The sequence below is a fragment of the Prunus avium genome, chromosome 3, assembly GCF_965620075.1.
Source record: "Prunus avium chromosome 3, drPruAviu1.hap1.1, whole genome shotgun sequence".
Lineage (NCBI taxonomy): Eukaryota > Viridiplantae > Streptophyta > Magnoliopsida > Rosales > Rosaceae > Prunus > Prunus avium.
This window is the reverse complement of record NC_142286.1, coordinates 25,341,034-25,353,562: the sequence shown is the minus strand read 5'-3', so window position 1 is coordinate 25,353,562 and position 12,529 is coordinate 25,341,034. Positions and strand designations below refer to the sequence as shown.

The window sequence follows — 12,529 nt, the reverse complement described above, 5'->3', positions numbered from 1 at the left end:
CATATTAGGATGAGAAGATTTAAGCTCATAGTTTCGAGCTACAGTGGGTAGTAAAATGCTTGAAGGGGATGTTGGAATTGTTGGGATATCAAGGTCTCCCATGAACTCACTGGCAGCCATCATTTCTTCTTCTTGGTCTGAACTTGCTTATGAATTTGAATGTGAAGAACCAGGAAGTTCAGTGTGGAGAGCACGACTTGTAAATGTGGCCAGAGCTTGCTCTTTTGCAGTCGACAACTCTCTTTCTAGACGATTCTGAGTTTCATAGATCACTCGATTGGGTTGCAACGATGGTCCTGCATTCACAGATCTGAAACGTAGAAACGAAGACCTCACTTGTTCAAGGAATGGCCTTTTAGACATAAACTACCTGAAACAGAAAATTAGATTAATTAGAAACACTAAAAAGAATAGGGTAACCTTGGGCACATAACCAGGGAAGAACTTTCGCTCAGTCCCCGGCAACGGTGCCAAAATTTGTTGTTAATATTATGTTAACTCACAATTGTACGGGGCAATTAGTAGTATAGCAAGACAAGTACGAGGTCGTGTTTGTGCCTAATAAATCACGGCCATGAGCTGGCCGAGGGAACCCCTTTTCTCGGCCCCGGCCCTTGCTCGTAAAAACCGAAATGCAGCGTTTCGCCAGGGTACTTCGCCCTCCTGAAGACAAAAGAAGAAATGCTAAGGCATGATCATCTCGGCCACGAGCGCAGGCCGAGGCCGAGACCGGGCAAGTTCACGGCCAAAGGCATTAAAGGCAAATCATCACGTGACAACAGGGTCCCAGGCTTCATTTAATGAAGTAGTGCCTGTTTAATACAGCAAACCCACTGGCCACAAATAAGCATTTAATGCATGAGGGAAGGTGGGAAGTGACTGGAGTCAGGATTTGGTGATGAGAATAAGAGTGATTAGACGTGGACATTCTCACAAGAATTCTAACAGCTTGAGATGTTGGTTCACCAGCTATCCAGGCCATAAATGTGTCTCCACGGCCAGAAGCTCAGAACCCACGATCGAGAGCGGCGGCCGAGATTCACCAGGATTTCTGGGGTCACACCACCATACTTCACAATCCCAAATGTCGATTGGACTGCCCACTTGCTCCAATCAAGCTTCACCACGCAGATTTTCAGCCTCGATTACTCCTCCAGGAACTCCCCCTATAAATACCAGTCTCGGGCTACATTCAAAGGGTTCAACACCAAAAACAAAGCCTCCCACGGAGCAAATTATCTTTTCCTGTAATGCACTTTCAATATCTTTACTTGCTTTCCTAGGAGTAGTGTTAGATTGTAAGGAAAACTCATTCATCAATATATCATACGACCCTTGGTTTTCAAGGCGCCGGAGCACCACCCTTGTTGTTAATTCATTCACCCCATATATCAAACGACCGTCGCTCCCTGAGCAGCGCGCCGGAGCACCGCCCAAAACCCACCACCAACACCATCACTCAACGGCCTTGTAGTTCAGGCCGTGAACCTAACAGCCGTGACCAGTTCCTCTCTCGGCTACAATCGTTTGATTAGAAGACGAGTTCAAACAGGCGCACCACTTACCCATCCAATACTCATCAACAACTCGACGCACGGTAGCCCGTGCTGTCACGCCCGCGCATAAACGCACCGCACCCAAAAGCAGGAAACCGCGTGTCAACGCACGTCCCCTCGGCCCGGAAACCCAGGCCGTGAGATTTGCGCGGCAGACAGGTCGTACCCACAAAGACTGAGAAGTTAAAACTAGTTATGTACTTAGATTACCAAATTCAAGAAAGTAAGAGGTTATGTCTAAAACAGAATTTAAAGCAAGAGTGGTTGTGATTGTTGAACAAAATAAGCAAAATGAAATTGCAAACAAAAACAAGTAAACAAATGTAACAAAGAGTGGTTTTAAGAGATGGAAAACAGATTTGGAGACTAGGGCATTCGAATCACCATAACAATTCAATTCTGGGTTATAAGGAGTCAAGTAACAAGTCTAATCCACATTCAAAGATTGATTCTAGCTAAAGTATGATTAGGTCATGGTGTTTGGTTCTAACCTTGTGTTCCTAATTCCCTAATTTGATCATTTGTTGTCTAACCTAAAATTAAGCATTAGGAACCCATTAAGCATAAAAGAACATTTTAAACAACCAAGCATGTATCTAATCCCTATTGTCGAATGTCCATACATACTCTTCCTATTCACAGTTCAATTCGAATTAAAGCATGGTGTCTACTCTTAATTCAAACCAAGATAGCTAACATACAAGTTCTAATGGTGATCAATCATTCAAACAAACATATTAACTGATAAGCATAATAAATTAAAACATGAATCATGAATCAAACTTGAAACTCCAAACTTCAAACTTGTAAACCCAGAATATTCATGTTAGATTACATCGAAGCCCTAGTTATGAAATTAGCTGCTCATAATGAAAAATAAACTCAGATAGAAATGAGAAAACATAAGGAATGCAATAAGAATAGAAAAACCCCTTTTCTGAAGTTCTTGTGGTGTCCAAGACTTCTTCAAGTGCTTCTCCACGTCTAATGCTTCTCCAAGAGCTTCCCCACGTCTAGAATGATGTATGACAACCAGTAGGTGATTTGGGATGAGTTTGGGTGAGTGGTGATGGTTGAGAAAGAGGAAATTTGTAGGGAAATGGAAGGGAGGTTTTCTAGAGGTGTTTTGGTGATTTGGGGCAGTTTAGAGTATTGGGTTGCTTGCTAGAGTGTATGGGGGTTGATGGAAGTGTATGAGGATGATTTCTAGATGTGTTGATGGAATGATGTAAGTGTGGAGGATGGCTGAAGTGAATTTTGTAGCTTGAAGACTTCTCTATTTATAGGGCTAAGAGGGAGGAACATCATGCTGAAATCCAACACCACCATTCCTCTTTTAATACAACCCATAACTCCCACTTCATCTTGTCTATGTTAGTGTGGTTGGAATCAACCCCATCCCATACTTCTTTTGTTGCACCTCAAGCTTTCTTCACATGGGTGTTCAAGGGTGTTCAATTGTGGCTGCCTTTTGCTGCCAACCCATGTGGGTTTTCTTTTGGTTGCTGGAAATAAAAGATTCTTCTGAACCAGGCTTGGTGTAGGAAGGCCTGAGGTTTCAATATGTATCCAATGGGGCTCAAATTTGGATATGTCATAATAGACACCCATCGGAACAACTTGTATGAAGAATGAATTCCCATCTGAATAGTACAAGTGTACATTTTGGGCCTTGCAATTTGATTGCCGGAAATAGACTAGAATGTATGGTGTGCATTTTGATGGGCCCACGGATTGGGCTTGACTTCATCAATTGATACGTTTTAGCAGTCCATCTTGCATTTCAGAATCTCTTCTTTCCAATCACATATTAATTGGGCCAATACAAGTTGGGAGGAGGAAGTTAAGGCCGAAACAAATTGCTAACTCAGTCTGCTCGTTTTTGCACCATTTTGCATCTTTTCCTATCCAAAGCCACCATTGCTACCTAAGGCCCAATGAACTGAATGATAAACAGAAAAGGGATTAAAAGAACAAGTTTAAGTCAATAACATAACCAAATCATAAGCTAGAGGGGTACAAAATGATATACAATTATGAACTGATCAGCTAGTGGGCAGTCGAGTCGGCATTTGGGAATGTGAAGCATGGTGGTGTGACACCCATAAACCCCGGCCACCGCCCTGGTGGTGGGCTCTGCATCTCGGGCCTTGGAGGAGCATTTAATGCCCTGATCTGATGGTTGGTGGCTTAGCCTTACAAAATCGTGGGGTTTTCGCACCTAACCCCTGATTTTACTCGCCATATCTAACTTCAATCACGTCCCCTCTTTCTTGGCTCATTAAATGCTCCTACGTGGATCAGGGGCTTTCTGCTGTGATCAGAGGCATTACTTCATTAAATGAAGCGTGGGACCATGATGCTAAGTGGCGACACCGCTTAGTTTCCCTATCTTTGCTGTGTTGCAGAGTAGCTTGTCCTCGGCCAGTATTACCGAGGCCGTCATGACCTTGCCATGCCAACTTACTTTTGTTTCGAAAAAAAAGAGCGAGCAATGACTCATAACTTTTGGCCGCGGGTAGTTTCTAGGGCAGAGAGAAAGTTCCTCCGGTTAGTCTCCTTCGGCCAGTTTCCTTGGCCAAGATTTATTAGGCACAAATCTTCACACCCATCTCTAATATTCTCACTCCCAAACTCATCCACTTGGTCATCAAATGTGTCAACATTTGGTATCCCTCTAGTAAATGGCTCACACTCAATTCTAATATCACCTAGCACATCATCACCAATAACATCATTATATTCTCTATTAGGCATTGATAACACTACCGACCAACCACAATGCATTGGGTCGTAAACATAAAATACTTGTTTGACTTGAGAAGCCATAACAAATTGGTCGTTTCTATGTCCAATTTTACTCAGATCTACAAGGGTAAATCCAAGATCGTCGACTACAAGGCCCGAAGTGTTATCTATCCAATCACACCTGAAGACTGGGGATTCTAAACTTTTGGTAGTCAAGGTCCCAAATTTCTTGAATAACCCCATAAAAACCCATATTGAAGATAATAGGGTTTTTATCCTTGGCACTAGCAACTTGCATAGTATGTGCAAGTAAAAAACTCTACTATTTTGGACAGTTCGCACATCATCTTGTGCCTTGGTGTTAAATTTAACACCATTAATAAGATAGCTCTTATATGATGGCACTGCCATGCTTGGACCAGCTGCTAGCCACCTCAAATTTTTTGATACGCCATTATTCTCTTCTCCATTAAGTTCACTTTGAACCTGCAAATTAATAATATATCTTAATTCAATCTAACATATAGAAAGAAAGAAAATTAAAAGTTCAATATGTCATTCAATAACATATATACCTTAAAGCATAGCCATTGAATGAAAGTGCTATTGTGCTTATCTTGTATAGCCACTTTGTTCTCTTTCTAAATTTTGGATTAGTGGTCTTGATGTGGATCATATGTTCCCTACAATTGACAAAAAAAAAAAAGAAGCATTACGGTCCCTTGTATATAAGATAAACATAAGGAATAATAATATTTAAAATGGCTACATATGAAAAATTAAACTCATACGTACTCGATATAAGGTAGGACTTCCTCCGTATTCTCCAAGACATATAGATGTGTCTGGTTCAGAAAGTCTAGATCAACTAAGCTCACTGTGCAACCTAATAATGGCTTTGAAACTCCCATCTTATGGCTTGAAGGCACTCCAACTGTACTAACATTAGATAAATGCTCAGTACAAAACTCTACAACTTCTTCAGCTATATACCGCTCAGCAATGCAACCTTCGGGACGAGCATGATTCTGAACATACCCCTTTAGCACTTTCATATATCTTTCAAACTGATACATTCATCTAAAATATACTGGCCCACATAGATGAACTTCTCTGACAAGATGTACTACTAGATGAACCGTGATATCAAAGAATGAAGGGGGAAAGTACTTCTCAAGCAAACACAAAGTAACTACTACATCTTCTTCCAACTTATCTAGCTTGGAAACATCTACCGTCTTTGCACATATAGCATTGAAAAAGAAGCACAATTGAGTTATTGCATACCTTGCAAGCTTCTCCAAAACAGAACGAAATGTCATAGGGAGCAATTGTTGCATCAAGGTATGACAATCATGAGATTTAAGGCCAAGAAGTTTTGAATCTTTTAAAGATACAAGATTTTTTATATTTGAAGAATAACCTTCAGGGACCTTCATACCATAGAAAGAATTGCAAACTGCTCTCTTCTCTGCTCTTGACAAATTCCAAGGCCCTGGAGGTAAGCGAGTACGTCTTTCTCCATACTCGGGTTGCAAATCAGTTTTGACCCCCATGTTCAATAACCCTAATATCTTCAACCATATGCAGCACTTCTTCTCCAGTTAATGGCTCGGGAGGCATGCCATATTTTCAGGTTTCCCATTAAAAGTTGCACATTGCCTCCTATATGGATGATTGATTGGTAACCATTTTCTATGCCCAATGTAACAAATTTTGTGGCCATTTTTCAACCTGTGACTAAGTGTATCATCGCTGCATATTGGACAAGCTTTATATCATTTAACGAGACAACCAGATAGGTTCCCATAGACAGGAAAATCATTAATTTTCCACAGTAATACACCTCTGAGTGTAAAGTATTCTCCTATGTGTGCATCATACACTCCTCTAATCCCATCCCACAGAGATTTTAAATCATCAATCAAAGGCTCTAAGTAGACGTCTATATCATTTCCGGGCTGTTTAGGACCGGAAATGAATAAGGTCAACATCATGAACTTCGGCTTCATGCATAGCCATGTTGGGAGATTATATGTAACTAAGATAACTGGCCAACAACGGTATCTGCTACTTAAAGAACTGTGGGGATTAAATCCATCAGATGGGAGAGCCAATCTCAAGTTTCTCGTCTCTTTACCAAACTTGGGCCATTTATCATCAACAAGTTTCCAAGACGGGGAATCTGCTGGATGAGACATATGACCGTCAACTGATTTTCTTGCAGCATGCCAAGTCAAACTCTTAGCTGTCTCATGTGATTGAAACATCCTTTTAAACCTTGGAATTGGAGGAAAATACCACACCACCTTTGCTGGCACACCCTCTTTCAAGAACTCATCTTTGCTTTCCTTCCACCTTGAGATACCACAAGTAGGACAATTAGTTGAATCTTCATACTCCTTCCTATACAAAATGCAGTCATTGGGACATGCATGGATTTTCTCATAACTCATCCCTAAAGCAAACAAAGTCTTTTTTGCCTCGTACATAGAGGAAGGTAGTGTATTTCCTTCTGGAAGCAATTCTCCTTGAAGTATCAATAATTTTGTAAAACAAACATCACTCATCCCATATTTTGCTTTCAAATTATATAACTTCACCAAAGCCGACAACTTCGTGTACTTACTGCAACCAGGGTACAAGGGTTGATCTCCATCCCCAATCACATTGGCAAACTCATAAGGATCATATCCAATATCGCCTAAATCATTATCATCCATCCCTAATTCTTCAGAAACAAAAATGAACCTACTTTTCTCATCTTCTTCCACATTTCTACTAGCATTAGTAGTCCATTCCCAAGGTTCTCCGTGCCATGTCCAAATCTTATAGCTTTGGTCAATTTCATTAAAGTATAAGTGTTCCCTTATAATTCCAACCCCAAACAATCGAATATTCCCACATTTAACACATGGACAACGAATATGAGTTGTATTTTCATGATTTTCTACAGCAAAATTCAAAAATCCTTCCACCCCTAACTCATCTGCCGTCGACCTTCTATCCGCATGCATCCATGACTTATCCATCTCACACACTATTAAATCATATATATAAAAAAGTGAAAATACCAGCAATGAAACACTACTCACTACTACAAAAAGTGCAAAAGACGACCAGAAAACAACAATGGTAGATCAAAAAATCGTCGTTGTGTTTTAAAAGACGACGGTAATAGAAAACCGTCGTAGATAGATAACTTAAACACCTACAAAACCGGGATCTGCATGGATATTTTTTTTAAAACGACGCACCAAATTAAAAAAGCGTCGTCTTATTAAAAAGGTTTTATTTCGAGTTAAAATCTGAACCTAAAAACAACGATTGCAGCTATGAAGTCACCGCTGTAGAAAGTAAAGACGACGATTTACAAAATCAGCCGCCGTGTTAACTCATAAATAAAAACGACCAAATTTTCTTAGTCAGCGACGCATAATTTCAAAAGAATCGACGTCGTTATATTACAAAAAATTTGCCATATTAAATCAATTTACCACGAAGGTAAAGATAAATTTATCGACTTTTTTATTTACAGTGTACTACGACGGTATCTATAACTCTACTGTCCGCATAAGTTGTACTAACCACGACGGTTTGTTCAATCAACAACGTATAATTTTTTTTTTACCACTTCGTGGAGTTTAAAATACCGTCGTATTAATTAACTTTATACGTCTATCATTATCTATAAACCGTCGTCTTAATTTTTATTGCTTTTTAAGAATTATTTGTTGGATTTTGTTTCCTACGGCAGTAGATCAACAGTATGACAAGATTTGTGAAAACCCAAGGCGGTTTATATAGAAAACCGTCGTCACAATCAAATTAAAGTGAGGTCTTACCAAAATGAACTCTGTTCCGCATCATAATCGAACCAACACACAAAGGCAATATTTTAGACATTGATGATGTGTGTGTCTTTGTGTCTTTGAGATACACAAAGGCACAAACACATCAACATCCAAAAAATTTGCCTCCAAAATTTGACAACGGTAGCCAGGGATGGACGCGGGATTCCGAATTGAGGCGGGCTACATTTACCTTACGTACAAAACCTAATAAGAACAAAGAAAACTCGACGGTACGAGTGAATTTTATTGATAACCAAAACATTACACCTAGTAGGGGGGGACATCTTGAGCCTTACCCCTCAAAATGCATCTAGTACATAGATAGAAACTAGTAAACTAAAACAAAAAAGACAAGAAGAAATAAACATGCAATGCAAATACAACCAACATTATATAAGTTGCACCCTTCGAGTCTTGATAGAGTTAAAATCACTAATTATTGATTCATTATCTATATTATCAGTAAATTCTTTCTCAATGTGTAGTAACATACAATCAGAAAGAAACTCATCACCTATCTTGCTTCGAAGTCGATTTTTGATAAGTCTCATACATGAAAATGCCCCTTTTGTTGTTGCTGTAGAAACTGGAAGAGTTAGCACCAAACGAATCAATCTATCAATTAAGTAATATGTTTGTGCTAATCCTGTTTCACTTAAGCATTGAAGTAATATAGGAATGGAATCAAGATTCTTGAAGGCTGGAATGCGACCCATATCAATCTTATAAAATCCCAATTGTTGATGTAAAGCTTGCAACTCAGTTGTACTGAAATCTTGAGGATAAAATTTTTCAGCAAGAGTGCATATATCACCAATGTTAAATCGCTTGAAAGCATCACAAGGATCCAATGCTGAGCTAAGACAAAGGAGTTCCACAGTTCCATCTGGAAATTGAGTATTTAACTCCCCCAATTGATAATCTATTACCTCATTAAATACATCAATATGATAATAATGCTCAAATGTTATGCAATCCTTTTGTTGACAAGAACGACGAGTGCCCATTGTATGATGGGCACCCATATCAGGCATACAAATGTCATGTGTTTCACAAAATGATTGCACACTATGTATAAAATCATCCCAACCATTATTTCTCAATTCAACAAGCTCCATTTTTGTACTTGCAACCAAATTCAAAGCACTCACAATGTTTTGAGATTTTCTTTGAAGTTCTTGACAAAGAAAATCAGTGAATCTCATTGTTTTGTCCAACAAATTCAAGGCAAAAGCAAAGTCAAAAGATAACATAGAAATTTTCATACCTTCTGCTTCCCCACGAAATTGTGAGGTAGGACCATGATGACTGATATCATTAAGAAGTGTCTTGGTGGCACCAAATAAATCAATCAAACTCCTAATAGATCTAAAATGTGAGCCCCAACGAGTACTTCCAGGTCGTTGCAAACAACGAATTTGGTTAGCCCCTTTACCTGTTCCAAGTCTTCCAGCTGCCAGTAAGTCTTCAATTTCATCTTGACGACTTAATTTTAACTCAGAATGGCGTTCGGCAGAAGCACAAACAAAGTTCACAATATTATTTAACATTGAAAAAAATCTCCAAACAAGTCCTATCTCTTTAGCTGCAACATTTAAAGCTAATTGGAGGCGATGAGCAAAGCAATGTATATAATATGCATATGGACAATCATTAAGAAATAATGCTTGTAAGCCACTCCATTGACCACGCATATTGCTAGCACCATCATATCCTTGATCACGCATATTACTCACTAAAAGACTATGCTTACCAAGCACTTTACAAATATCAGTTTTAAGAGTTAAGGAGTTAGTGTCATGAACACTCACAATATCAAAAAACCTTTCTCGAATATGCCCATCACGACCCACAAACCTTAGGATAATAGCCATTTGTTCCTTCTTAGAGTCGTCAAGTGCTTCATCAATGAGAATACAAAAATTCCCATCTTCCCCAATTTCATCGCGTATCATCTTCCTCACTTTGTTAGCAAAGATATTTAGGATCTCCTTTTGTATCTTATGTGAAATATATTGGGCATTGAAGGGAGCATTCTTTAACACAACTTTTTCAACTTCTTCGTTCATTCTTGCAAAAGCTTTTATCAACTCAATGAAATTACCACAATTAAATGAGTCACAAGATTCATCGTCGCCTCTAAAAGCCATTCCTTGATTTGCTAGATATCTAATGCCCTCTATTGTGGTCGTAAGCCTCAACCGATTTTTTGTAACTTCATGTGGGGGTTGAACTACTTTGTCAATATGGTGACTCGGGTTTTTTTAAATCCATCCACTTTTGCATAGCAAAATGATGTGGTGAATTTATAATGCCTACATGAGTATGGAAAACACAATCTTTTCCACCAATTCGTTTCCAACTTCTAAACCCATCTTGAGTGAATGCCTTATGTGAGCGATCAATATTAAAAAGAAAGCATGGAAAGCAAAATGCTTTATCATAATGAACCGAATACTCAAGCCAAGGGAATTGCTTATACCAACTACCATTAAATCGACGCATTTGATTCCCTTCGAAGTGTGATGGATATTCATCTAATTTTGGTTGACATGGACCTAACATAATATATGCTCTTCGAACATTATCACGTTCATTGGGTAGAAATGTGTCAATTTGAGGACGTAATCCCGGATCACGCTCAAGAGAATTAGTATCAAATTCTTGTCTTTGAGAATCGACTATTACATTTTCAGACTCAACTCTCTGAGGTTCTAAATGAGGTTGTTCCTCACAAATTGGAGGAGATGGACGAGGCATGCTAGTTGACGATTCATTAACATTCCTCTTAAAAAAATCCCGAAGAGTCTTTAATCTCTTAGGATTTTGATGTTGACCAAGCATTTTAAATATATAACCTATTAAAGAATATATAGAAGACAACATGTTAGCAATTAATTAATTCACCTAATCCCTGATTAATAATTCATCATTCATATAATCCCCAACGAAATCCCCAAATTTCAATTACAACAAATTGGGGGAAGAAAAGAATATGAAGAAAACAACAAAGAAGCAAACAACCAGGAGCAAATAGGGCAAACAACCAAAACATGCCAACGAAGCAGCAAAACAACCAGAACAAGACAACCAAAACAGCCAACCAAAGCAAACAACATCATCAACAACACAGAACAGAAGACAAAGACAAACAATAAAATTAGAAAAATAAACCTTTAGTTAAACCTTTAGGAGAGGAGAGGAGAGGAGTAGAACCTGGTAGCAGCCCAACCCAAATATCTGGTCAGCTCGTTGTTAACTTGTTTTTTCTTCTTAGTCTTTTTGCTTTTGAAGTGCACCTAGTGCCAGAGCTAATTCGTGAAGTGAAGGGATACATTGCTGCTGTGTGAGTGGGCTTGGGTGGGCTAAAAATATAATTTGGGCTGTAAAAAGTTAAAAGCCCCCTGGGCTATAGCCCAGTTACCAATACACTAAGGTTCGTGCCTGACGGCAGCCAAGACATTTGCTTTCAGAAATACAATTTTTTAGAAGTTGAAGATGTGTGCGTTTTTGTGTCTTTCAAATACACAAAAGCGAACACACATCAAAATCCAAAAAACTTGCCTCTAAAATTTGACGACGGCAGCCAAGACATTTGCTTTCAGAAAGACAATTTTTTAGAAGTTGATGATGTGTGCGTGTTTGTGTCTTTCAGATACACAAACGCGCGCACACATCAACATCTGAAAAGTAGCGAGAGGTGTGACAAAGACAAGGGCAAGAAGAAGTTGAAACCCTAATTGAAAAATGAAAGCGAAAAAACGCCTGAAAAACCCCTATTTATAAAATAATCTTTTCTACCACGTCGGTTCTATTAAAACTAGCAACGTCTAACTGAAAACATAGACGTCAGTTAACACTAAAATGAGGTCGTATAAATCTAATTAACAACGACGGTATATAAAAAACTGACATTGTCATTTTTTTGAAAAACTAATTTCTTGTGTAATTATAAAAGGTTACACGTCGGTTTGTGTAATTAAAACGACGTTCTATAAGATCTTTAACGTCGTTATTATTGAGTATAAGGTCGTTGTGTAAATTTGAAAAAGAAGGGATACATCTTTTTGGAAGAAAAAATCGTCATGTAATTAGACATAAACACGGCATTTTCGGAAAACTATGGGTCGTTGAAACCATTGTACTAGGGCGGTTACAACCTATAGCGCCGTATAATGTTACATACTAGGCGGGTTTCTATTAATAGCATCATGTTATGAAACGGTATGTTAATATTTTAAACTTTCGCCTACTTGACCTACACTTGCACTATTTCCAAACCCAAGAAAAAATTTCAAGCTTCTCTCATTTTTCCTTTTCAAAGCGCTGTGTCTGTATCTCATCGTCTTTCTCTCCTCTTCGTCTTCGTCT

At 38.7% G+C, this 12,529-nt stretch overlaps 1 protein-coding gene across 1 annotated transcript; it reads right to left on the bottom strand.

Moving 5' to 3' along the window:
• Positions 1-3,777: 3,777 nt before the first annotated feature.
• On the bottom strand, positions 3,778-10,227 carry LOC148295790 (uncharacterized). The gene is made up of 3 exons (XM_088250590.1): positions 9,846-10,227; positions 9,594-9,743; positions 3,778-3,803 (listed from the first exon to the last, which is right to left on the bottom strand). The coding sequence occupies exons 1-3, from the start codon at positions 10,225-10,227 to the stop codon at positions 3,778-3,780; spliced, it is 558 nt and encodes a 185-aa protein (XP_088106716.1).
• Between the last annotated feature and the right edge of the window lie 2,302 nt (positions 10,228-12,529).